At 38.7% G+C, this 25,387-nt stretch overlaps 1 protein-coding gene across 6 annotated transcripts in view; it reads right to left on the bottom strand.

Annotated features, from left to right (window-relative positions):
- The window catches only part of TRPM3 (transient receptor potential cation channel subfamily M member 3), a 418,794-nt gene that overhangs the window by 35,816 nt on the left and 357,591 nt on the right, over positions 1-25,387 (bottom strand). For 3 of the 6 annotated variants that reach the window (XM_032674617.1, XM_032674614.1, XM_032674615.1), the window contains exons 12-20: positions 24,176-24,226; positions 17,801-17,836; positions 17,515-17,655; positions 16,163-16,192; positions 14,853-15,142; positions 13,802-14,030; positions 11,169-11,336; positions 10,100-10,225; positions 3,835-3,975 (exon numbers count right to left, since the gene is read on the bottom strand). In XM_032674617.1, the coding sequence (XP_032530508.1) occupies positions 3,835-3,975; positions 10,100-10,225; positions 11,169-11,336; positions 13,802-14,030; positions 14,853-15,142; positions 16,163-16,192; positions 17,515-17,655; positions 17,801-17,836; positions 24,176-24,226 (1,212 nt within the window). The remainder of the gene's footprint in view (positions 1-3,834; positions 3,976-10,099; positions 10,226-11,168; positions 11,337-13,801; positions 14,031-14,852; positions 15,143-16,162; positions 16,193-17,514; positions 17,656-17,800; positions 17,837-24,175; positions 24,227-25,387) is intronic. The other 3 variants (XM_032674618.1, XM_032674616.1, XM_032674619.1) reach the window with 3 other exon arrangements.

The raw sequence follows: 25,387 nt of genomic DNA, 5'->3' as shown, positions 1-25,387 counted from the left end.
GGTTGCTCCCTGCCCTTCTGTGGATGCAGTCCCATCCTATACAAAATACTTGAATACTCATTATGGTAAGGGACAAACCAGTCCCACCCTATACAAAATACTTGAATACTCATTATGGTAAGGGACAAACCTGGAAATTGTATGAATAGATTAGTGCTTCAAGAGGGAGATCATCCTCCTCTTTTCTGATTCATTGCAATAAATAAATGATCATACACTGAATTGGTCTCAAAATGCAAAACTTAGGGCAAAGTTCTTCTGATGTTTAGAAGATGACTCTTACTCACGGCCCAATTCCCTCTGCAGTTTTCCTCCTCAGAAGAGGTAGAAATGTGGCCTTACTTCCTGCTAGCATTTCAGTTAATGCTAGTAGTAGGGGTAATTAAAAGGGTAAAGCCTTCCTCTTCTCACCAAGCAATCCGTCAGATGAAACATTTGTGTCATGGTTTCCAGTGATACAGCCATGAAACAGAACAGAGTAGTTGACTTTTGAAATTGCTGCATGTCCAGAGAGAAAGGCTGAAGTTGGGTTCTTTTTGTGTTTGATTTTGTTTTGTTTTGTGGGTTTTTTTGAGGAAAAGTTATTTAGCATCTGTTGAGCCAAAATGATACTTACTCAAACATCCCATTTAACTCACTCTTGTATATTTTGAGACTGAATATAGCTATATAGTAATATATATATAGTAACATGGAATTATAGCATCCTGAAAGGGTGGTCAGGGCAAAGGAATGTCCCTGAGAATATCCCTGGGCTTGAATATAGATGGCTGGCAGAAAAGTAGGGAATGAAAGGGAGGATGGACTCACAAACCTCTTGGCAGTCATCCTAGGAGAAGGACAACTCTAATTCCAAACCCGGGCAGATGGAGGTCGTTTGGCCCTGTAAGGCCATCTATCTAAGAGAAGGATACTCTAATTAAACCTACATCCTGAGGACCTCGCTGTCACTGTCCAAGCTCACTAGGCCCTGGCAGATGACCCTCAGGATTAAAGGGTGGGTCCAGTTCTGTGCATGCTGCGTCTCACCTAAAAAATCCACTGCGCAGGCTTGAAGGATATACCCACATTCGTAAAGCCCTGTAGCGACAAGTGAGGGATGAAACAGCAGGTGATAAGGTGCACTGGAAGCTGCAGACCCAACCCTGCACGCAGGAGGTTCAGGACATTGGTCGCCTGAGACTGACCCCGGAGATGACAATCCCTTTCAGCAGCACCCTGAATGACCAAGCAGCCTTTTTCAAGGAGAGCACTGCTTGCTCCACACGGAGAGGGGCCCAGAAAAGGTGGCCTAACCAAAGCTCATCTCCACCCTTCACCTGGTTTGTTAAATGCGGCCAAAAGGCATTTCTGATGCGGTCAAACAAAGATTAAGAGATGGTGAACTTGCCACCAGCTGCCGCAAGAGAGGAGCCCCGAAGAGGAGATACAAGGACTCCTTGAAACAACATCTCAGCTTTGGCCATATTGATTTTCATCACTGGTCTACTCTGGCCTCCAATCGGGAGGTCTGGAGACACACCATCTATAATGCTGCTGATTCTTTTGAGAACGTACGCACGAGAAAAGACAACGCAGAAAGAATCGTGTGTTGCCGATACCATCCACGGAGTCTTTCTGCTGTGCCTTTTGTAATGGGACTTGTCTATCTCACATTGGCCCTTTTAGCCACCAGTGTGCTTGTAGCAAATGTGGGTAGAGCCCTTCCCTAATCTTCGTTTGCGAAGCCTAGCCATGATGATGATGATGATATAGTAACAGAGATAGGTAGATGCAAAATTATCAAATTATTTTAAATGGTATAAAATAGCCATAGGTCTAGTCCTTTTACTTGCATTTTGGACCGTGGAATGTAAAATTGGGAGGATTTCTTTTGAAATCTATGACTAATATTTGTGCCTGTATGCTTGTAAAAGTATGGTAGGCTGTGCAATTATAACCCTTCTCTGAAAGTTGTTTTGCATTTAGTCTCCAGGAGTTTCCCAGTATAACCAACTGGTAAGCATTGCAGCCAGAATCCACCTTAACTTCCTCTTTAACTTCAGTGTAACCAAGATTCAGTTTTAATAAATGACCTTGACTGAGATTTGCCTCAGGACATAAAACTGTAAAAACAAGCCTAAATGAAAATGCACTATTGATCTCTATCTCCCATTTAAAAATTGAACTAACAGGGAAAGCCAGGATGCATCTTTCCATTTGCAGTATAAAGACTTTTCTGGTTGTGCCTAATACACACTGGAAATCGTACTGAGACAAGGCTACTGATAAGCAGTTTCTAGACTTGTTGGCCTGACTAACATTCAGTGGCCACAGAGTTCAGCAAGTAGAGCATCCACCACAGTTCAGACTTAATTGATGTGAGCTGTTCCCAATGTGTGTAGATGTATTGCCTGGATCTCAGCAAGGCAATTTTTCTTATAAGAAAGTAATCTACAGAAGAATCCATTCTTTGTGATTTGTTGTGCCTTCAGCAGAATAATGGAAAATATAACTTAGAAGGACCACCTGAAGTCATCTGGTCAATTCCATTGGGCTGAGGCAGGACTAATTCCAGTGTACCATAATGGACATATGTTTTGATAAGATAGGTTAGAAATCACTAGTAATGGTAAATCTACCATGTCCTCACACGGTTAATGACAGTGCTTCTCGGAGCAGTTAGAAACTGTTTCCTAACTTCTTATCTAGAACTACCTTGCTGCAATTTAAGCCATTATTTCTTGTCCTATTCAGCAAGGATTTGGAGCTACTTACACATATTTGAAAACTATTTTACAGAGAAAACAATCTCATTATAGACCTCTTGAAATATTTTTCTTGCTCTTTTTTTGTCTCCTTCAAACCCCTCCATACTTGTCACGTGATGCTGTAGCTGAACTGGGATAGAATATTCCAGCCAAGAAGACTGAAAGGATTACTTTCTTGTGATCTTTTTACTTTTTGGTCTCATTCTTTCACATTCTAGTGCAATTTGCAAACTTAAAGTTTGCATTATCCAAGATTTGAATGAAAATATCAGCATCTGATGTAGGAGAGAACCCAATGGAATAATTTTCTAACCCCTGCTTCCAGTTTGATAATGAATAATTATTATCTACATTTGAGGACTAATCATCAAAAAGATTTTTATCCACATCGTAACTTTAATATAGCAGTTATTAATTTAGCTGTGAGAAAACCCTGTGAAGCTTTTGGTACTCTTTTACTGTAGTCAAAATACATGACATTTTTTCTGCTCCATCTGCAAGGTCTGTTTACAAGGAGATCATACTGATTTGACATAATTTTTTCCTGAAAAATGTACATAAGCTGTTGCTCATATCTTTGATATCTTGTGGGTACTTATGCGCACATTTTCTCTGAGACACACTCTGCAGACTAGTCAAAACAGAAAAAACAGAAAAATGTTCCAAGGAAAGATGTACTCTATCTCCTTCTTGTTTTTTTTTTTTTCCCCCGAAATTATTATATATTCTGATTCGGCCCAGCCTCCTCCTGGCTTACTACTGGGAGCAATCCTATCGTGAATTCTCCTATAGGGAATTCCTTGGGAGCACTTACTGAAGCAAACTGCCATTTATTGTTTTATCTAAAGAAAGATATACACAGTCATTCAAACTTTAGCCATTAACTTCCTGATTGAAATGGTAGTCTTTAAAAGTCTTAGAAAGGTTTGTAAATGCTAGCAGAATTTCACAAAATATTTTTATCAACCTATTTATGGGCAAGCCCTCTAACACATGCAGATGTAGACTTCGATGAAACACAAAAGATGAATCCAATTCCAGTATTTGTACAAATATTAGTAATAGAACAGGAAAGATTTCTTACCGTGTAAAACCAAAATTTAACGATGGGAGCATTGTAAAACTCATAAATCTTTCTTCCAATAGGGATCATTCTGTGCCTGCTCTGAACTTCCTCTTCCTCCTTCTTTCTTGAGGACTCGCCATTCCCTCGTCCCAGCATTGCCTAGAGGAAAGGACATATTTGTGTTCATTTCTTTGTGAAAGGCAAATTAAACTATTTTTTGAAATGTCAACAGGAAACTGTTCAAAACTTTTCTGGTTTCTTGATCTTTAGATAAAACCAGGTGACTGCAGCTGGGTGTAAAATGCTTTGTTCTCAGATTATCTTTTTTTGCAGGAAAGCTGCTGTTTAATATGTTGAAAACTGAAAAAGCCATGCTTTGGCCTCAACTCTCAGCTTCAGAGTGAAATTCCTGTTGTGATGAACAAAAGATGAGATGTGGAGAATATTTCTCCTTTTCTCTCCTATGGACAGAAACATTTTTACCTGGCAACAGCTTTTTGTCGTTTACTTCTATATAATAAATAGAAGGAGAGAGAAAACATATAAGTTTTGGTTTTAAACAAAGAGAAGTTCATAAGGCTGAGACTGAGAAAGAATAACGAGAAAAGATGAGTTGGCAGTTTGCTGGACAATGAAGCCAGTGCCTCCTTTTATGCTGATCACTGGATCTGACACAAGTTATGATCACACAGTGAACTCCACACGGATGTAAGAGCTAGGAGAGCTCACAGCTGCATTGAGACCTTGGATTGAAATATCCATGTACGTGGTTGTAGCTTGTTCTATAGTGAAGTTCCAGATTGCTCATGCAGTGCCTCTGTTAGGCTTGATCTCACTGTTACCACTGTAATTCAGACCCACTGAAGAGCTATGCTGAGCTCCAGGAACACACACTTAAGAGGTCCTCAGGTATAAGAGCAAACCTAACAATCAAAAAAGGTAATATTTTGTTTACTCTTAATTTTGTGATCTGCTGCAGAGAGGTGGAAGAACCAAACTACATAATCACTGAAGTTAGCGCTTAGAAGAAGGTGATCCTTTGTATTTGGAATGTAACATGATTTATTAAATGTTCATTCTAAAGCAATTATTCAGTTAATAATAGACTAAGAGTGGATTTTAGGTCACTGTGCCCTGAGCAAGTTCTTACTATTTAGTTTGTGGATGCACCTCTGGAATGTAGCACTACTGCACATGGAAGCATTTGTAAGAACTGAGACATGACTGTCCTAAGTATGCATGATCATGCTTTTATTTAAATGTTTCTATAATGTTTTTCTACAATAGACGAAAGCCCTTTCTATTTATGTTAACTGAAGCAAACTTTCACTATCTGTGAAGTTGTTCTCATCTGGAACTTAAATATGTGGAAAACTAAGAGAACAATTAGATGCCAGACATAATGTCTTTCAATAACAAGGTCCTCCTTTTATCTATCTCTGTGCTCTCTGATTCAACAGGATATTCAGCACGTACTTAGCTAACCACTTTCATGTGAGCTAGACCTCTGCAGGAACTGGTGATGCACTTCTCACATACTCAAAAGCAAGAATCACCATCTAACTTTTTCTTCCTTTTTCTACCCAGTGTGAAGCTATACATATACATCTTGTTCCTGTGAAATAGTAATTTGTAATGATAAGCTCATGACCATGTTTTTCTTTCTTTCAGTCAGTACAGGTATTTGTAACATTATTAGGACTGTGTTTGGTCCAATATGGCTCCTGCCTAATATTTCTCTTTCACTTCAAAGTATTACTACTTTCCACGTGGACCCTTATACTTTTGAATTTGACTATACATGGATGTTGCCCTGCACATTTTTAATAACAGAAAACTAACCTGTTGGGACCCTCTCAAAACTATAGCCTTCTTTGATGTAGTTATATATTTCCTTTACCTTTTAATGGCTGAAGACTTTTAAGTTCATATCCACAAATGTAGATAAACCAATAAATATTAAAATCTAAATCTCCTCCTGCTGGTTTTCACAGAGCACATAAAACCCCTTAAAAGTCCATCAAGATTTTTATAAAAAAAGGAAAAGGACAAAGTGGCTGTTAAGCAGAGGAGACGTTTTCTTCTAGTGAAGCAGATAGCTTGCAAGAATATGAGACTTACTGAATATAACTACGGTAGCAGAAGTTATACAACCGCCACAGAAGGTATCATTACCTGAATGCTACAAAACCAAAGTGATTCTTTGATCTATAGTATGGATTATTTATATGGGTGTGGGGGGAGGGGAAGTGGAATAAGGTCTGAATTTAGGAAAATTATAGCCTAAGAAGGTATTAATTTCTTTGCTTCTCCCTACCTCCTGATACTGTTCAGGGAAAGCTGCCATCTGGAGCTACAGAGTTACTGTAGCTTTTCCCAAGGCTTTGTCTCTGCTGTCCTCTGGTGCTCAGGAATTTTGCAGCAGAGTGAAAATAAATGCTGGCTACTTTAACAAATGAGCAATGCTGTGCTTTAATGTAAGGGATTATTTTGAAGAGTTCAAATCCTTCATAATTTTACAAATTTACTGATTCTGAGACAGACTTAGTTCTCAGTGGAATCAGAGAGTTGCAGATGTTTTTATGGTAATGCTCTTTCAGTATCTGGATTTATGCTTTAGCTCATGAATTCTGATTTCCTATTTGCTACTGCTTTCTCGTTGATAATGATGCTGTAATTTTATCTCATTATAATTATTTTTTAATTAATTGTATCATATAATAATATCTTCTCCCCTCCCCCATGCTACAGATGGGGAATTTCTCATGTAGATTAGATTCGACCTGATCTTCCTGACTATTAATTATACCTCAGTATTAACAAACTGAAAAGCTTCCCCATTAGAAACATTCAGAAATATCCTAAGTAAATGTGTCAACAGAATAACTGCAATGCCAAATGTGAATGAATGTTTTCCTTGGAGCAGGGTGCAATAGGATGGGAATAACTCAACACACTGCTCTGTGTGGGCGGCATCTCTCTCTCTAATACACGATTTTGTCCATGATTCACCAATGAGTCATGCAAGGTAAATTCGTCAGCAGCTCAGCCTCATTGTGAAATACAGTACAACTGCATCATTTTAGCCCGAGGGGATTGATGTGCACAGAGTTCTATATGGAGATTTTTCTAATCAGGGTTTTTTGTTGTTGGGCCAGATTTTGTTTTATGTAGTTGAGGACCATTTGCTGATAAGGAACCAGGATAGTTTTGGGTTGTGCATTTTTACATTAATATAAGTTAATTATCCTAAACTATATTTATTTGTTCTATAATTAAGTAACAGGAATTTCAGTCCTGCCCGAATGATTATAGGCTCTTCTAATTTTATCCTAAGTAAAATCTAGATGCTATATAGAGGATTACCCCGTGTTCATACAGAACTGGTGTGGAAACGGTCCATAGCTGAGTAGTTATATCTCTGAGCATATTCTGCAGTATCCTACACTACATATGAAAGTGCTGCCTCCATGGCAGTTGTTCTGGGGTTACTGTATTCTGCTTTGAAACACCAGTAGAAAAAAAATTTAATGCCTTTATTTAAAGATGTGTAAAATTGGATTTTCCATGTGATTGGTGGTTCTTCAAGGTGAATACAGAGGAGCAGGGCTAAAGTGCCAGAAGTTCAGTCTTCCCAGCTGCTGAGCAGGGCAAAAGACACAGAGAGTACCAGGGCTGCTGTGTGGTGGTGCTATGGGAGGGTTTCCAAAATCCTTGGAGAAAGACAGAAATTTCTCCTTATAGAGAGAGTCAGCACTTCTGCCTAGTGACCACCAGAAGTGTCTCCCTATTCCATCTTCCAGACAAGCTGAAAGGGTGCCTTGCTGCTGGCATGTGAAATGCTATGAGAGTTATCTTCCATTGGGAAGGGTGAGTTTGGCTAGGGCCACTAGGACATTAGTCCTCAGCCTTTCCTATGTTAAGAACTGTACTTTTAGTGATATAATATTTGGTTATTTCTTGCCATGGAGCAAAGGCTAAGCATACATACTAGAAATGAACAATGTGATCCCACAGGCCAACAGAACTAGCTTTGCTGCTGCTGAAAAGTCCTAACTCAGATTCCTAGACACGCCCATGGAAGTCCAAACTTTCTATTTATTGTGGAAAATTAGAGCAAAATGAGCAAAACAACAACTGAAACATCTTCTAAAGGACTTAGATGACTTATTTGTGTTCTGAAGTAAAACAGTGTACTGGGGAACTGTAATATATAAACAATAAGGCACTGAATAGGGTTAAGAATGACTTCCAGAATCAGGGTTATTTTGGGAGGTGGGTAGACTGCTAGGGTGTCTGACTGACCTAAAATCATCTGCAGTTAAGGCCCTGATTAGGATATTTTAAAAGCAGAAAATGTCCCTGGCCTTTAGACTTCAGCTCCCTTCTTTTCCTCTGTGTCTAATATTTAGGATTAATGACTGGCAGTTCCATGAATAAATTGTGGTAAATTCCTTGGTGCTGAGGAGCATTGATGAAAGCAGAATTCAAGTGTTTTTGTGAGTAGCCACTATAAGTCTGTTGCTTAGCACCTAGGTGTTAAAGAAATGTGGGCCTAGCACTATTACATATCAGTTATGAAGTTTAAAGCAGGTGTGAATAACAAGTAGCTTACAGTAAATAAACACATCTTCATAGTATACCCATATGTTGAGCTACCCAGCAGACCCTTTGAGAGGAGCACAAAGCAAATACATACTTGCATGCAGATGCACCCATGTGCAGACTTACTTCGCTGTTGCTGTAGTCTATGTGATCACATTATTTTGTGCATATGAGATGTAAAATAGTGAAAAGATCACTGTAGGCCTCTAAGTCATGCAGTCTGCACAACTGCAGTCCAGAAGAAGAAATCGACTCTTAGGCCAGTCTTTAATCACCTGGGCTTAGCAGTGCAAGACATACAAGTCTTCACAAGAAATCAGTGAATAGACTTGACTAGATGAGATCTATTTATCTTCATTTTAGCAGAGAGAATATGGGTGTAATATAATAGGAATAGAGACCTGAGAAGTATTCATTGGGTACAACTAGAAAGAGAGTTAGGCAGATTGTTTCAGTAATACTTTATTTGCCAGAAAAGGGTTTTTAAGGTGACTAAAATGATTTTTAATATATTAATTTTGTTTTTTAATCTTTAAGATTAACAAAGCTCAGAAACCCAAACCATGGAAAAATTTTGAAAATATTTTAGACAATCATTCACCAATTAAGTAAATGAATAAAAGAAAATTGTGTTAATAATAAAAAAATTGTTTGGTTGTCCTGAAAAGAAAAATACACAGGTCATTCTGAATACAATAGCTGCAAACTACAGTTAGGGTGAGTGACTGATCTGTTAAGCCAGAGTTCAGCAATGGATTAAATGTTTATAACATCACAATAAATTGTTATTCTTAATGAACTACAAATAAGGTACCCTTAATATAGTAAGGGATACTATGGCTAAAGGAAAAGTTCACAAAGCCACTATCCAGTCTTTCAGGTATTCTCTTATCAGTAGAGAAGAAACCTGACCTAACTTATCCCAGACCATTTGACTAAGGCTGGAATGACAGAAAACTTCAATCCAAAATATTTTCTAAGATTTAAAACATGTCAGATGACTAAATGTAACTGCCTATGGCATCTAACCACAGACATTCAAAGATCTCTTTGCTAGCAATTATTCTCTCCTTACCACTGAGGAGCACCTGAGCAAAGAACCTGTGTTAGAAGCTCTATAGCATGGTATAGATTAAATGCAGAAATACTAAGTCAGCAGTGGTGTACCAAAGACAGTTTTCAGTCTTGGTGGACTCCAGAGGAACATATCTTATTTACAGAAAAGCCTGTAAAAAAAAAGTGTCTGAAACTTCATTAGAATGACGCACTAAATTTGAAGGAGTTCAGGGCAGAGTCAGTGACAGAAAAGAGCAATAGGACTGTCAGCACATGGAAGGGAGAAGAGTGGGAAAATCTAAGATTCATCTGGAAAAGCAGGTCAAGTGCACATATCACTTCTTGGCAGCAGGAGTCAGAAGGGAAAAAGGAAGCAGTATTGTATACAAGAAACCAGGAGCTAACTGCAGAGAGATGGAAAAGACATCTTCCCCAAATTTCTCCCCATTGCCAAGAAAAAGGCAGCTTGCAAAGTGCTTATTTGATTTGAATAGGCACTTTATAAATGGATCAGAAGCCAGGGATAGTAAATTGCAATCAAAAGCTAATGAGCAGAGAATGCCCCATTGCTTCCATTGCTGTTATTCTGACTTCTGGTCCTTCCCAACAGCTGGGTTCTTGCCTGCAAACAGGTCCTGTAGGTGGGTCTTGTGGGCTGCTCCTTCGGTTTTCCTGCATACTGAGTCCTGTAGGCAGGTCCTTCTGCCTGCCTGCAGTCGGGGTCCTGTGGGCAGCTCCTGCTGTTTGCCTGTGGGAAACAGTCTGGTTTTTTTTGTTTTTGTTTTTGTTTTTTTTTTTGTTTTGTTTTGTTTTTAAACTCAGCTAGGAAAATCCCTTTTACTTCTATGCCTCTATCCTGACCAGCTGGGACTGAGTTTTAAGCCTTTTCAAAGACATCACAATCAAACCCAAACAAATGCAAAACAAACTAAGCTAAGGCAGATCTGATAGCCTGTATGCTACTTGCCCAAATTAAAAAGTGTCAAACTACAGAATAAGAGATTGGAAGTAGATGACTTGTATAATTTTCGAAGCTTTAGTTGTTTGATTCCCTTTGTGGTGCAAATTATTCCTCTGAGGCTATGTTATTAGTACAGACTAGTCCCTCCTTACATAAATCTGCTGACCTGCAGAAGCTGAGCTGTCTAGGTGCTTGTTAATGTCTTCCGCGGATTAAAAAGTGGATGTATGTTTGTGTGAGAGGTAATGACCACAAATACAAAAGGAATTTTAAAAAAAGTTTTCATAATTTTTCTGGCCTGTTTGCACACTTACTTGCCCTCTCATGAAGTTAACTAAAGGAAAAAAACCCTCTGGCTTCTATGAATTATTAGGCATCTCCAACAAAAGGTAGACTTTACAAGCTCCTTTTCCACCAGAGAGGACCACATATCATGACTGAGTGCTTCTGAAATCTCATTCATTTATTTCAGACCATGTGGCATCAAATTGAGTCAAGTTACGAGATATTACACCAGAACAGGAGGCATCAACATCACCATGCACTGCTGCAACATCAAGACAAAATGATGCCAACGTGTATGGTTTGAGTACCCATGGAGGAGAGAGGAATGTGAAGAGTGATATCCTATCATCTGCTAAATTGAGCCATCAGACAGTCTGCAATGCCTACAGAGGTAGGAATAACAAATTGAGAGTGCTGAGGCTGATGATTTATTGTCAGCACTTACAGTGAGTTCCATGTCTTCCTCATCTTTTTCTTTCACTGGCTTCTCTGGTTCTTCTGGCTCTTTTTCTTGAAGATGGATCTCATTGGCCTGAGACATGTAGGGCATATCATCTTTGTTCTTGAACTCCAAGCTGAGGATTGAAGGAGGAAGTAGAATTCCTAGAATTACCTAAAGCAATAATAATAACAATAATCATCACAGAAAGTAGATATGATCATAATGGTTACTTAGCATCAAATAGAACAACTCCCCTAGGACATTCAGGAAAAGAAAGATGCATGCATGTGAGTTTCTACAACAACATAGCATTTGTCATTTGGGATAATGCTATCGGAGTAGTGAAACAAAGCATATAACTTCTACTAGTGTTGTTGTGAATGCTCTTGAATATTTTATCTGTTTGTGCCTTATCAGATGCATATTGTTACATACTAGAATATATTTACAAAGTATTATATAAGGTCAGTGGTAGGTGGGACCACACAGGTGTTCAGATCTTGGACCTGCAAATTTCTGAATTTTACATAATAGAAAATATAAGTGTAAATTACACACAAACAGTATTAGTTTCTATGTAGAGGATTAATAGGTCTCAAGCTCTCTGTGTCCATGTTTAGTGCACACAGGTAGTCAAAGTGTGTGTGTGCTGATGTTCTTAGATATGTGGTCCCCTTGGATTTTGTTTCAGTAACCAGGCAGCTGTGTAATGGTCATGTTAATGCCAGGTCTTTCCTTTCTGCCTTCCCTCTCTTATGATACAGGAGTGTAGAAACCACTAAATTACCTTGTGTGGATATATAAGTACTGAACAATTGTTGGGGTTAAATCCTTAGTATAACTGAATGGATATCATAATAACACAAAGAGAAGTAGCCTGTCTGTATTCATATGCACAAGAAATCTCCAGGTTATGCTGCAATCTCTTGGAGAACGATTTTGTTTTAAATCCCTCCCTAAACGACAGTGAAACCAGATAGTTAGCTTGTTGGTCAGGGAGGATGACTGCTTGTGCTCATCATATCAGCAGACAGCCTGTGTGTTGTTGAAACCATTCAAGTATGCAATTAGGAGCAGCTAATGAATGCTGTGTCCTGTCTCAGAAGAGCTACTTACACTGCTCCTGCACTCACAAAAGCATGTGTCCAGGGAGAGGGGGTTACAAGCAGACCTGGTTTCACAGAGAGGCTATTTTTAAGAATAGGCAGGATTAAAAATTGCCTCTGCTCCTTCCATTGGTGCTATACATCTCCAGCAAAAATCTAAAGGATTACATTCAGTCTTCCTACCATTTGTCAGTTTTGAAGGGAGAACCTGGTTCTTGGAAAATAAACCATGACTCATGCTTGCAAATTTATTTCTTTGCCATGCTGCCTCTTACTCTTGTAGCTCATAGCCTGCTTTAAATGTGCCCTGCTAATGAGCTTCAGACTAGAAACTGAATAAAAGACTCTTGTGAAGCCCTGATGTTACAAGAAGCTGAAAAGAAAGAGCCTGTTACCTTCAGTTATTCACTATGAAAGAAAGGTCTATTTTATGGCTTAAGAGATGTATACTGAAAAGAGGAATGCTGAAAAGTAGGAAATTGGTTGCTGCACTCTTCCCTGTGCACTGAGGTTGAATATCTGCAAAATCAAACAGGGAACAAAGCAGCTGTTCCTCTGAAGGGCAACAGGCCTGTGAGTTGTCAGAAAATAGGTAGTAGAAATGTCTCAAAATGTGAGATTGTTTTCCCTCTGTAGCAGAAAAACAACATGCACAGGTCCTGCAGGAGAGTGATGAGAATGCTATCCAGCTACTTGTTCTCATTTGTCACTGTCACTGGATTAGACCCAGTATGATAATGATACATGTACTCCTAAGCATTCTTGACATTACTAAACATCTTTTCACACAGCAAAACAGCTGAGCAACTACTGCTTTTCATACACCCAACTAGTGCAGGAGAGACAATCCTTATACTGAAAATAGTTCTCAGTGATCCAGGAGGAAGAGGCAATTCCTGGTTATGTTCTGACTGGTGACTACTTTGGTGAAGGTGAAATGTGCCAACCCACGGACACAAATTAATCTCCCAGAATTCACCTTGTTCTGTTAGCAGTTTTGTCAACTGTGGAAGCAAAGCTTAAACAGCTTTGAAAATTGAATTGTCCTCTAGAGCCTCTAAGGTAGACCCTTCAGGTCAGTCATCAGGAAGATTGGCAAGGGATTGCAAGGAAATTCGTGTTGCTTGCTTTTGTCTATTCTGGGGAAGGTTGTTAGATCAGCACCTTTCACTAGAGGTTAATTCACTTACACATCCTTTCCTTTGTCTCTAGAACACTTGGCTAACTCCTCAAGTATACAGGCAGGATGACACAATGATCTCCTGGCTCAATTCTTATTCTGATAACCAGTGCCAGAGGGGACTTTGAGAAAGGGAATGAAAAAACTAAGCAATGTGCTTTGAACTTAGGTTTGACACAAGCTCCCTGCTGAAAAACTGAACACAGGAAGAATACACCCTGCTTAATGTCATTGCAAATAAGAACCTGAAATATGGTTAATTGAGACAGTTATTACTGACTTCTTGTGAGCTCTGTCACCATTTATCAGAACTTCTCTGAATGTTTATTTTATTTTAAAACAGGACTCACCTTTAGGCCAGAATTTTTGCGCATCCGGAGGCGACCCATCCACATGTCTGTAAGCAGCATTTGGCTGCAAGTGTGAGCAATGAAGTCCCTGTGTTTGGCTGCCACTGCAAGCTGCAGGCATGTGGCGTTGCTCCAGTTCTTCAGCTCATAGGTCAGCAGTTTCATTGCCAGTTGTTCATCCTGCTTGTACGACTGGTCCAACAGCTCCACAGCCAACTGGCCGAAGTCCCTGCAACAGGGGGACATCCATTCACTCCCTTTAGCCCATGCAGGCCTATGCAGAAAACACCTCTCTGCAACTGACAGCCTCTGTAAGGGGGACATCACCTTCCATCATGCAAATTGTGATGTCAACTGTACATATGGAAACCCACAATTTCAAATATGAGTGTCTAATGTTAGGCATATAAATAAGTGCCCTGACTTAGCTGTGATGAACACCCACACCTACCAGCTGTCTGCTCCCACCTTCCTGCCCACCTCCCTGACATTTTCTAGCTGAAATCCTCTGGTTATCTGCAGCCTAAAGGATTGCTTCTCTGCTGTTTGCCCATGGTTTCATGGTCAAGTCTCTCGGAAAAAGGAGCATCCAATATCCCTTTTTAAATTCTGCACCTCTGACTTTGAACCTCAGGAAAGATTCTTATGGAATCTAGTATCTTGCCTTGCTCATCTAAGCGTGAGCTCTTGGTTAATTAACACTTTTGCCTGACTAGTATGTTCCTAAGGATTTCAATAACTGTTCTGCTTGGTATGTACAGAGAAACATTGCAGCCTGACTCTTGAGCCCACAGGGAGAACACATAAACAATATAGATATTTCACTGCCTTCTTGATACCTTCTCTTTCAGAAGTTACACTGCTAGAAACTTTGCTACTCTGGTAGACAGATTGTTTAAAGGCCATTTAGGTCTTCTCTAAAGGGACTGCATTTTCCCTTCAAGTTAGAAAAGACAGCCAGGTACAGATAAGAACATTTTAGGCAGGTTCCCCAGCCTCTCTTCTCTCTTCTTCTTTTCCCTCAGAAAAGTGTACATGAAAGGAAATTCACCTGGAATTATGGTTCAGCTCTTGGGATATGTCATCCACCATGTCATTTTCTGATGCTTCGTGGGCCATGGCTTTGCAGAGTTTACAGGCCACCAGTGCTTTAGCCATAGCCTCTTCCCCATGTTGCCAAAAGAAGAGGGCCATCTTTTGACGTTTCATCAGCACAGCCCACACCATCAGCTCGTGGAATGGGAAGGGAAAGTGATTGATCTCAGGGTCATCCATATCAATATCAACTTCTTCTTCTTTTTTCTTTGTTGTTTTCCTCCCTCGACGCAGAGGGACATCGTCCTGTGAAAATTTTAGAGAATTTTTTTCACGAGTGAAGGAACTGAATCAATTCACCCAATTAATTGAAGTCAGTAACTGAGATGTCAAATGCATTTTCTGCAGACCATCCCCTTCATTTTTTTCTGGACAAAATATTTAACATAGGAAAATGATAAAAAAAGTATTGTTGTATGCACTGTAATTAAAAAGTCAGTAACCCCATAACTAAACACAGGGATAAGAGCCTTGAATTGTCACTCTGAATTGTTCCTTCTCCCTAATAACATAGAACACAATCACACAATATTAAGAATAATTTTGGAAAAGCCACCATTAAAATAAAAGTTAAGAGTTCACTCCAAGTATAACATCTGCTGTAATCCATCTGCCTCATTCCACCTCCAGAAAGTATATATCCAGAGAATGTTCTGGTCTGCTGAAGATTCCCTTCATGCTTATTCTTTTGTTTTCCCCCTTTATCCTCTTACAAAGACAGCAAGGCCTTCTTCATGCCTATTCTGTACATTCATTCCTTCTTTCTCCATCTCTTTATTGTTTCTATCACCTTTAGTTTCTTTCTTATTTTAGCATGTTGCTTTTATCAGATGAGTGGACCTATTCTGAAAACACTACTATCTCCTTGAAGCATTGGGGTAGCCAAATAGTGCCAATAAAACTGAGAGAACTTTGGCCTATACAAAGATTTCTGCATCATTCTCTGCAAGTATTTAATTTCTCTGAACATGTTTTGACAGTATATAGATATCTCACTGAAATTCTGCTTGGCCTGACAGACTGAAATATTTTGTTTAATCCTCATGGAAAAAAAAAGATCCCTAGAGGGGCAGAGCCCTCTTTTCCCTTGTCTTTCTGCTTGACTTTTATTAAGAAATGTTTCTTAATCTGGCCCCTGTGTAAAGTAGTTATCTGGGTGAAAAATACAATTCAAGCCTTCATTACAGTGAATTTAAACATTTTCTGGATATAGCATATATTTGTCAAAGGAGGAAAAGATATTAAGATTTATCACAGGTTGCATACCTCCATTCCCAACAGTTTCAGGGCTTTTGGCTGTACAAAAAAAGTTGGAAAAATATTATTTCTCCCAGAATAGTAACAAAAAATTACAGCTTTTTGTGCACATATATGTACATACATGTATAATGTGATGTAGAATACAGAATATAATATATATGTAAAACAATGTGATGTAATATAATATACATAAATATAACAATCAAATAATTGTATATATACAGTTGTATCAAGCTTAAGTTCAACCCTATTTCACCAAAAACACAACACAAGACATACATTTGGATTCAGGTAGAAATTGCATCTGGCTAGGGGCTGCTCTAGTGGGAAAGAGAGAGGAATTACTGATAAGGCACGAAGGGATTTCTGTGGAGTATATCAGTGTTTTGGTTATTGCCCTGGCATACTCTTACTGACTGTTGTGGAGCTGCTCTATGTGTTGGTTCAGTATTTGTGGAATCAGTACCCAAATGCTTTTCTTGATGGAGTGATTATGGGAAAGAAGTCTCTTCCAGCAGCTACAGTTACTGTCCTTTCTTTCAAATGTGAAAAATATAAGTGTAGGGAAACAAATAAACCCACTTCAGATGGATTTCACAGAGCTGTTGCTATTTATAGACACTTCTACATCCAATGGTGCGTATTGCTAAAATCTGAACTGAGACAGAAAATTAAAATGTGAGGTAAAAATACACAAAGGAACTACAAATCTTACTGGGAGAAGTTGAGCAGATTTTTTTTCATGCTGGATTGCATCAATGGCAATAAACAGCTTTTGTGCTCTGGAGAGGCAGTAACCTTACTTTTGATTCACAGGGTTGTAATCTATTGAACACAAACCCCACAAAAATACTGAACAGTGGCTTGGCCACGAACCCACTGACTATCCAACCAATAAAATCAGTTTTGAGTTAGGGGTTCCTTTGCCCTGAGACCTTCATGCTACATTAGAAGATGAGCCATGAGATAGGAGATGCATCTAACAATGCACAAGTTTTTCAAGTCTAACTCAGATGTCCTATACTATTATTTGTGCAGGTCAAAAGACTTGTCTTTTAAAAGCTGTTAGTAGTCATAATTACAGATTTTAGAGTCAGAGGAGAGAGTATTATATGCTGGTCTCACCGGGGCAGCAGAGCCCAATAATTTTTTCATTAAATTAATAAAAACCATAGTTTTTATCAGTGCCTGGCTTGTGATGCATTATGGTGAGATAACTGCTACCTACATAATGGAAATGAATCTGTAGACTGCATAGTGTGTGCATGTGGATCCACTCTATCTGGTACCATATAGGAAGCTGTGGTAATCCCTGCTGTGGGTACAGTCATGCAGATGGCATATAGCTTGTCTCTTACCCTCTTGGGACCAAATAAATTGTGATATAATGTTCTGAAACGCTTTCGTGTGTAATTACAGCGATATGCTCCTCCCATCAGGTACTCTATCACCAAACCAATATCAATCAGACTTATCCGATAATCAGGAGGTAAGTTTCCCTGCGATAAAAAAAAAAAAGGATGGTGGGAGAAGAAGAAATGCTTGTTACTGGAATTTTTAAATGTACTTTATAATGATATTAGAATAAAAAAAGTAAAATTAAATAGTTAAAAGCAGGAATGTTATGCTGGTTAATTAATTCACCTGAAAATAGATCCAACCGAAACCTGGATATTCTCGCTTGGAAAGAAGACATAAGTTAAATAAGAAGGTGAAGAACTTGTTGTAAGTAACAGAAGATAACAATACACAGTACTCATACTCTTCAGCTGGGGAAACAAGGAACATGACTGCAGAACAAGAAGCATGAGGATTGACACACTTGAAAGGTCAGGCACAGTTGCTGGACTCTACTTCTGCAAGATAGCACCTTTGCTGCATCATCTGTCACCCACAATCATCCTGGCATCTCATATCTCTTCTAGCATCTCACTGGACTGCCTCATCAAAACAGAAAAGTCATGGTAAAGGGACATCATGCAACATCTTTTGGTCATATGGAACCAGCTCCTGGGTGTGATCTTCCCATTCTGTACTGCTTCCTTCCCGTGTTCCAGGAAAGGAAGGGCAGGAGGCAAGAGTGGTGTTACCATCTCTAGGAGACTTAAACAGTGCATGAGCTATTATCTAGTTGCTAGATGCAATCAGAGTCTATCAGCATTCATTCTGGGAGTGATGTTCAAAGAGCACCTATCCTAGCTTAAATTCCAGACCAAGAATGAGGAAAGCACCTGTATGTATGAAAGTTGCAACAAAACTGTGGCTAATTATTTTGAGGTTTGTTTATGAAGAAAACTACAGTCCTAGCAATTTTCCTAGATTGTTCCTACTTGAGCTCCTGACATATTTTATTGAAAGCACCTCAAAACATACAGTCTTGCTAACTAACTTCCAGCAGAGCCATGGAGATTGTCTCCCAAGAGATGAACTGTGTTTGTGGCAAGAGTCATTAGCAGGATCCTGGAGAAGATGCCTACATAATTGCCCTTCCATTTATTTTTCCTTATTCTCCTTTGCTAAAATGCATATATGGTGTCTCCAGCATGTACCTTTTATTTTGAAAGGAAAAACAATGAGTACGTCCACATCTTACTGCCCTCACTATGTGAACTCCCTTGCAGATATCTTCCTTCTCTTCACTGTTAAGCCTGAAAATGGCATCACTAAGTTTATGAATTCTCCTGTACTAATGGCTTGCAAAACTACAAACAAAGATTTCAGCAACAGATTGTCTTTTTCTGACTTTGCCTTTGAGTTAATGGGGCATTGCTATTCTCCAGCTGCAGTAAGCCCAATGGGACATCTGGTAGGCTAAAACCATTTCAGGCTGAACTGCACTCATGATGTGCTGGTGAAGTCTCTTGGGGGTCTCTGGCAATGGAGGAACAAAACCCCAGCATGGGCACACCTGCTCTTCTCTTCCTTCCCATGGAACTAACAGAAAGGAAATGGACACAAATGAAAGTTTGCTGCCTTCTTGAACTCACTGAATCAGAGTTGATGGGACAGTTCAGTGAGCAGCTGTCTGCCAGAAAAAAAGGCATGATTCAGCAAATTGTAAATAGTTCACATGGATCTAGAGATCTCACTAAGAACCTTGCAGATTTACAAAACCCTCTCTGTTCTCTATGTCCTCGTGCAAAAGATGGGACTAAAAAACAAAGGTGGAAAGAGAGGAAAATTATTCTTCCTTGTATTGTGAGTGGTAGCCTTGGAAAAGGAGAATATTACTCTAATAAAAAAAAATTATCTTGTATAGTCAACACTGCAGAAGGACCAGAAAACTGTAATAGTTAGCTTCAAAATTTTTCAGTGCACTGTAATAAAGTAATCTAATTTTCTATAATGATATACAGCACAGATTACAGTGAGCCTGTAGCTCTTTTTATGTGTTCATTAGAAGGTTAGTAATTCGCATGGAGCAATTTTATGACTGTCATGTCTTGCTGGAAATATCTGCGTGTCTGGAGATATCTGCTTGGCTTCTCTGCAGATGTGCTTATTAGATTCAGAGCAGAGAAACACTAATGGAGAGCAGATGGCAACTGGTTCCACAGAAGAGAGAAAATGGATGCAAAGATCCTCCTTCCTCTTCTACTTCAGCCAGGAAGTGTAATTCTTATTTCCTGCCCTGCTGCCAGAGTACAACTGGCATGCTGAAAAGGCTGAGGAAGGAGAGAAGGAGGTGGTGCTGTGGTGTACTATGCCTAGCAATCAGCTGGGATTCCAAGATTCAGAAAATCAAGGAAATCTAGTGCCAAAAATTGAGCTGTTAACCATTTTTAAGTAATGTCTCTTACCAAATCCTTTTGCAATTTTCCTAATCTTGTCTAATTTGATGGGTGGGGGAATTACTATGCTTTGCAGGAATGCATATTAGCTTAGCTAATTTGGACAAAGAAATTTTTATAATGAACCATTTAAAGAAAAATAACATCTAAAATTTAAATGAAAAATAAATGTAAAAATTCAGTTTTAAAAAAATAAATCCTGCTAAGTTTGTTTGTTTTTTTCTCCAAAGTGTTCTTTTCTCTCCAGAATGTGTAAAATGACAGTTTTAACAAAACAAGAATGAAGGTAATGGCAGAAATGGGAGTTGTAGCTCCAAGACAGGGTTGTGGCTCAACAGACTCCTTCTGTCTTAATGTCTCCAGTAAAACTGAAAGTTTTCATATTATTAAGTGGCAAAAAATATTTGAGCAATTAAGAAAAGCACAACAGGCATCAGGGTGCTACATGTGTTACAAAGCACAAGTTTCTTGATGTAGTTCTGTTTCCTAAATTTTCATAGAAGAATTTAGATTAAAAAGTTTCAGTAGAGTAACTTTGATAAAAAATGCATCTAAACCTCCCAGATAATACTGAAACACTTCACTAAAGGAAACTCCCAAATTCACAGCAGAAATACATACGTTGTAAACAGAGACACATGTATGTCTCCTTGCTAACATAGTTATTTTCCGAGGTAAGAAGCTCTAGTAAAGACAACTGGATCATCCTTGTGAAGAGGGGTTATGCAAGTGCCAAAGCATTTGGTCTATTAGCAGACAGCTCAAACCACCCTGGCAGTGCTGAGGATGTTTGTGATTGAAGCACAGGGTTGCAACCACTCCAAGAACAGCAAAATTTGGATGAGCTAATTCTAGTATAGCCGAGGTCGTCAGGAATGACAGAGGAGAAAGTTTGATCATTGGGTATGATAGGTGTCCTGGCTAATAATCAACTGATTTTTTAATGTTGGAACAAGCTCTTCAGTGTTAATGCATTATTCTTTTCCTGAAGAAACTTCAGCTTTTAACTGTAGCTAGTCAATTACAGCATTCTTTTTACTTCACGTGCATTTTTGTGTCAGCAAGTACCAAGCCTCTGATTTTCCATGCTGAGGAAAAATAATACTTTCAAAATTCTGTATATTGCTAGTTTGTTCTCTGGAAATGTAGACATACGGTGGCAGTTCAAAACAAAAAACTTTTGGAAATATAAATAACCCCAAAGTGGAATTGAGGTATATTGATTATATAAAATTTTTGGACAAAAGAAAGAAAATCCATCTGATAATTTCCACTGATCTTCATCAGCTAGCTGAGGCAGGGAAGGATTAAAAAGAAACAACCAAAAACGTAGAGGGCAACCTCCACTTACAGATGGGGTGTCCACTACAGCCACTGCCTGATTCTTTCTGCTTAGTATGAGTGCATTGGCATGTACGGTCTATGGAAGGGAGCCAATGCTGTATGTGAAATTCTGGACACTTGACAGGGGATATCAAAAAGGCCATGATGAGGAAGATGCAGACAAATTTGTCCCTGTATGTATTTATGGAATTGTGAGGACTGAAAGGTGATATGAGCACAGTTGTCTCTAAATTAGAGTCATTATGATGTATTTTGTCTTGTTAATACATGCAGAATTTACACGTTTTGATTACTGTAAATTCTTTAAGACTCTGAATCCAGGCTTCTACAATATGCTGCCCAAGCTAACAGTCCTCACAGCAATATTTGGAAACACAAGGGGAAAATAAATTGTTGTATTATGTTTGTGCACACACATATGTGTGTGTACGTGTGTGAGCGCACATGTGTGTCTGTAAGCTGCCACAAACAGGATGTGGTAATGTGACTTCTGTTGTTTTAATTATCTGATTTATTAAGCAGGTAAAGTAGTCTTTCAAACCAAACCAAACCAAACCAAACCAAACCAAACCAAACCAAACCAAACCAAACCAAACCAAACCAAAGCCTTCCTACTTATTTATACAATTATATAGTACAATTGCAGTAAATTAAATACTGCTTCTATGATTTTAAACACATTTTCTATTGTGAGAATCCACAAAAATGCAAATGAAAATAATACATTGCATTAGCACACATACCTGCATCAAATAGTGCAGGTTTTAAAACTGAGACATATGCATAAAAGCATAGTGTATTTCATATACTTTAAGTGTTGTCTCAAGGTGACATATTACTTATTTTTGTATTTACATTTTGTGATGCTGTAATTAAATTGAAGAGGTTAGGTGAGAGGTTAGGTGCCTGTTATCAAAATATACACAAACTCAAAAAACTAGCATCAGCAGTGTGGTCTGTCTCTCATGCATGGTGGGCCATTTAACTGTCAAACAGTGATGTATCCATTAAGAAGTTATTTCCAAGGAGGTGTTTTCATTTAAACTGTTGTCTGATCTGCTGACCGATTTATGGCTTGGTTGCCTGGTAAGGGATCTGCTCATTGGCAGGGCTGTGGTAAGTTGTCAGTTCTCCCTGTGAACGACGGTTGTTCCTCATCACTGACAAAATGAAAAACACAGCCCCAGTGGAGCAGTTTTCTGATAAAGGTGCTGAAGAGCTGCATGAGGCTGTCTGTTTTTAAAGCTCTCGACTATGTTTATGAGAGCATATGCTGACTTTATGTAGTGGGAATTACTGAATATTTTAGCTGTGGACAGAGGAAAGAAAGATGTATTTATGGAACGAAGACCATGACCTAACACTTAGTAGTCACTGTGGAAAAAATAATGTCTTTGAATATAGTGAAAGTTTATTTAATGTTTGTCAATATATGGCTGTGAGTACCAATCATCTTTGCCTACTTTGATTTTTTTGGATGATTTTTTCCCCTCCTTGAAAATACATATTTTTTAGGGACTCAGGAAAAAGAGATTGATATTGTTTAGTTACTCAACACACAAATTGCTATGCCTTTGAAGAAGGACTTGGAAAGGTGATTGTAGGGGAGAGAAGGAGTTTGGAAAAGTATATATTTTAAAGTATAAGATGCTTCTTTCAAACTCTTATAGGCATATGAATAACTGCATAGTTAGTAAAAAAAAATATTCTGGCAACTTGGGCTTCAAGAACAGCATTTAGTCTAAATGTATTCCAGTTTTACTCTGCTCCATCCAGGAGGATTTGTACATAAGAACACTTTCAGTTTCTTTGTAGGCGTTTCATGCTTTTCAGAGGTGACTTAATATACTATATATCATTGGACAACGAAGATGCCACATAACACACTGACCAAAGAAAACCACCATAACCTCCCTAAACATAGCTACTGATTATTCTGCAGAATTATTTAATGGAAAGGTGCTATAGGACACACTGCCACTCTCCTCCCCTACTTGACTTCAGTTCTGTTCAGCTGTCACTGACAGAAGAAACCACTAAAACCTGTGCTCTTAGAAAAAATATCCTTTCCTTTTTCAGTCTTCTATCTAGTCCCATGTACAGAAATATCCCTTCTCAAGTATGCTACCCTTGAGGTCCTACTTACATAATGTGCAAGGCTGTAATCTGCCCATGCTTTGGGAGAATATTCAAGCTGATGAGGTCAGTTGCAGACTCAATCTCCTTGCTTGATCCATATATTTAAAGGATAATGGATTTTCATTCCTTGCTGCTGCCGTAACACTTTTAATCCTGAACACATGGGCAAAGGTATTTGATATCTCCTTCCTGCCACTATCCCTTTCAGTGTTTCTGTCCTGCCCTTCTAATGGATCTTCGTAATTCAAGATGATTGAAATTAACATTATAAGGAGCAGGGGAAAGTTGCACTACTCCTTTTTTATATTTCTGCTGAGGAAGATGGCTACAATACCACACAATAGAGAATGAGGAACTGTTTCAACAAAGCAGAATCTGGCACAGGGATAAGGACTACTTTACAGGCTTGGAAGTAAACCAACAACACAAAAAGTAGCTTTGACAACAGTTGCAGGTATGGACAAATAGAAATAACAGCATAAATCCACACATATGTAAGAGCCTACAATTATGCTAACAGAAGCACTACTACTCAGGCATCTAAAACCACAGAGAAAGCAAGACAACTTGCTAATTGTGCCTTGTATGCAAAAAGTTCATATTTGGAGCATACAAACAGGACATTCTCTACTGGCAGGGAAAGGAGAAGGCTCTGACTGAAAGCTCATGCAAAGCAGAGATAGGATCTAGCTACAGAAAAGCAATAATAACATTATTTTCAACCTACCGTCCATTGGACTCTTACCTTTTTGACGTCCCTGACTAGATGATGTAGAGTGTTGGATGGTCCATGTCTCTGCAAAGAACAAATGAAGGAAAAAAAATATTTTTGCATTGTCCAAAAACCCAAAAAATGTAAATATAAATGTAAATCTTTCTCACCTTAGTAGTTTAGAAATCAGGGAGCTGAGAACACTTCAGTTGTACAGTGTTATCAATTAAAAAAAAAATCAATCACAAGATTCAATTTCATCTGAATTCTCTTTTGTACAAAACCCTTCCATAAGAAACCCCCAGTATTGCCATACTGGATGAAAATTAAGGCCCTATATACCAGATTAGGCTCCTGGTTTAGACAAAGCAGGAGCACAGCACAACATGCACAACCTCTGGGAAAGAATGGAAGGAAAACAGCTGCTCTAGTGTCAGCCTTCCTGCACTCAGGACCTCTACTCCCACTGCCGGTGGCTCACAGAGATCCTGAGCCTGACATTGCATCTAGGCTGCCTCATCTGAAAGCCACTAAGTGCATGGACACTCTGTGAAATTGTCCAATCTTTTTCTGACTCCACTTGACATTGCAAAATTATATCTTATTATTATAACTTATATCTTACTTTATTTTCTGCTTTGGTTTTGACTGTTGATGATCTTTTAAGAGACTTTTATGAGACATCTTCTTGTAGCTGATGCTGGATGAGACCACTGCTTATGTGCAGAATTGATGTTTCCATATATGCATTGCTCTGCATCTGTCAACACTTAATTTTATGTAACCCCATGTCTACGTATGATGTGACTTTCCTTATGCTGCTTCAGATTTTCCCACTCTGAGTGAATCTAAATCATCTGCAAACATTATTGTCTCTTCAGTAGTTATCATTTTTCAGACCATATCGAAACAGATTTTTCTGGAACCATACCATCAGGAGTCATAAATATCATTGAATAAGTCCTAACTTGCCAGTTACAATCTTGCAGCCAGTGACACCTGCCTAAATCTCAGGTCTGTCCTACTGGAATTACAGTGGTAGGAAATCAACTGGTACTGCGTAGGGTTTAATCTGTGCCCTACAAAATCTGTACAGCAGATTAAGTGGGCATGTTACAATATTTGAGAGACAAAGCTAAGTGATAATGGGAACTTATGGGAAATTTTTGCCCTGTGCATCATCATGTCATTATAAAACAAGTGGGAGCTAGAACAATGAACATAGAGAGAAAATTTGCCTTAGAT

This window comes from Chiroxiphia lanceolata, chromosome Z (assembly GCF_009829145.1).
Source record: "Chiroxiphia lanceolata isolate bChiLan1 chromosome Z, bChiLan1.pri, whole genome shotgun sequence".
NCBI classification, from domain to species: Eukaryota; Metazoa; Chordata; class Aves; order Passeriformes; family Pipridae; genus Chiroxiphia; species Chiroxiphia lanceolata.
Note: the sequence above shows the minus strand (reverse complement) of the source record. Positions and strands in the feature narration are given on the sequence as shown.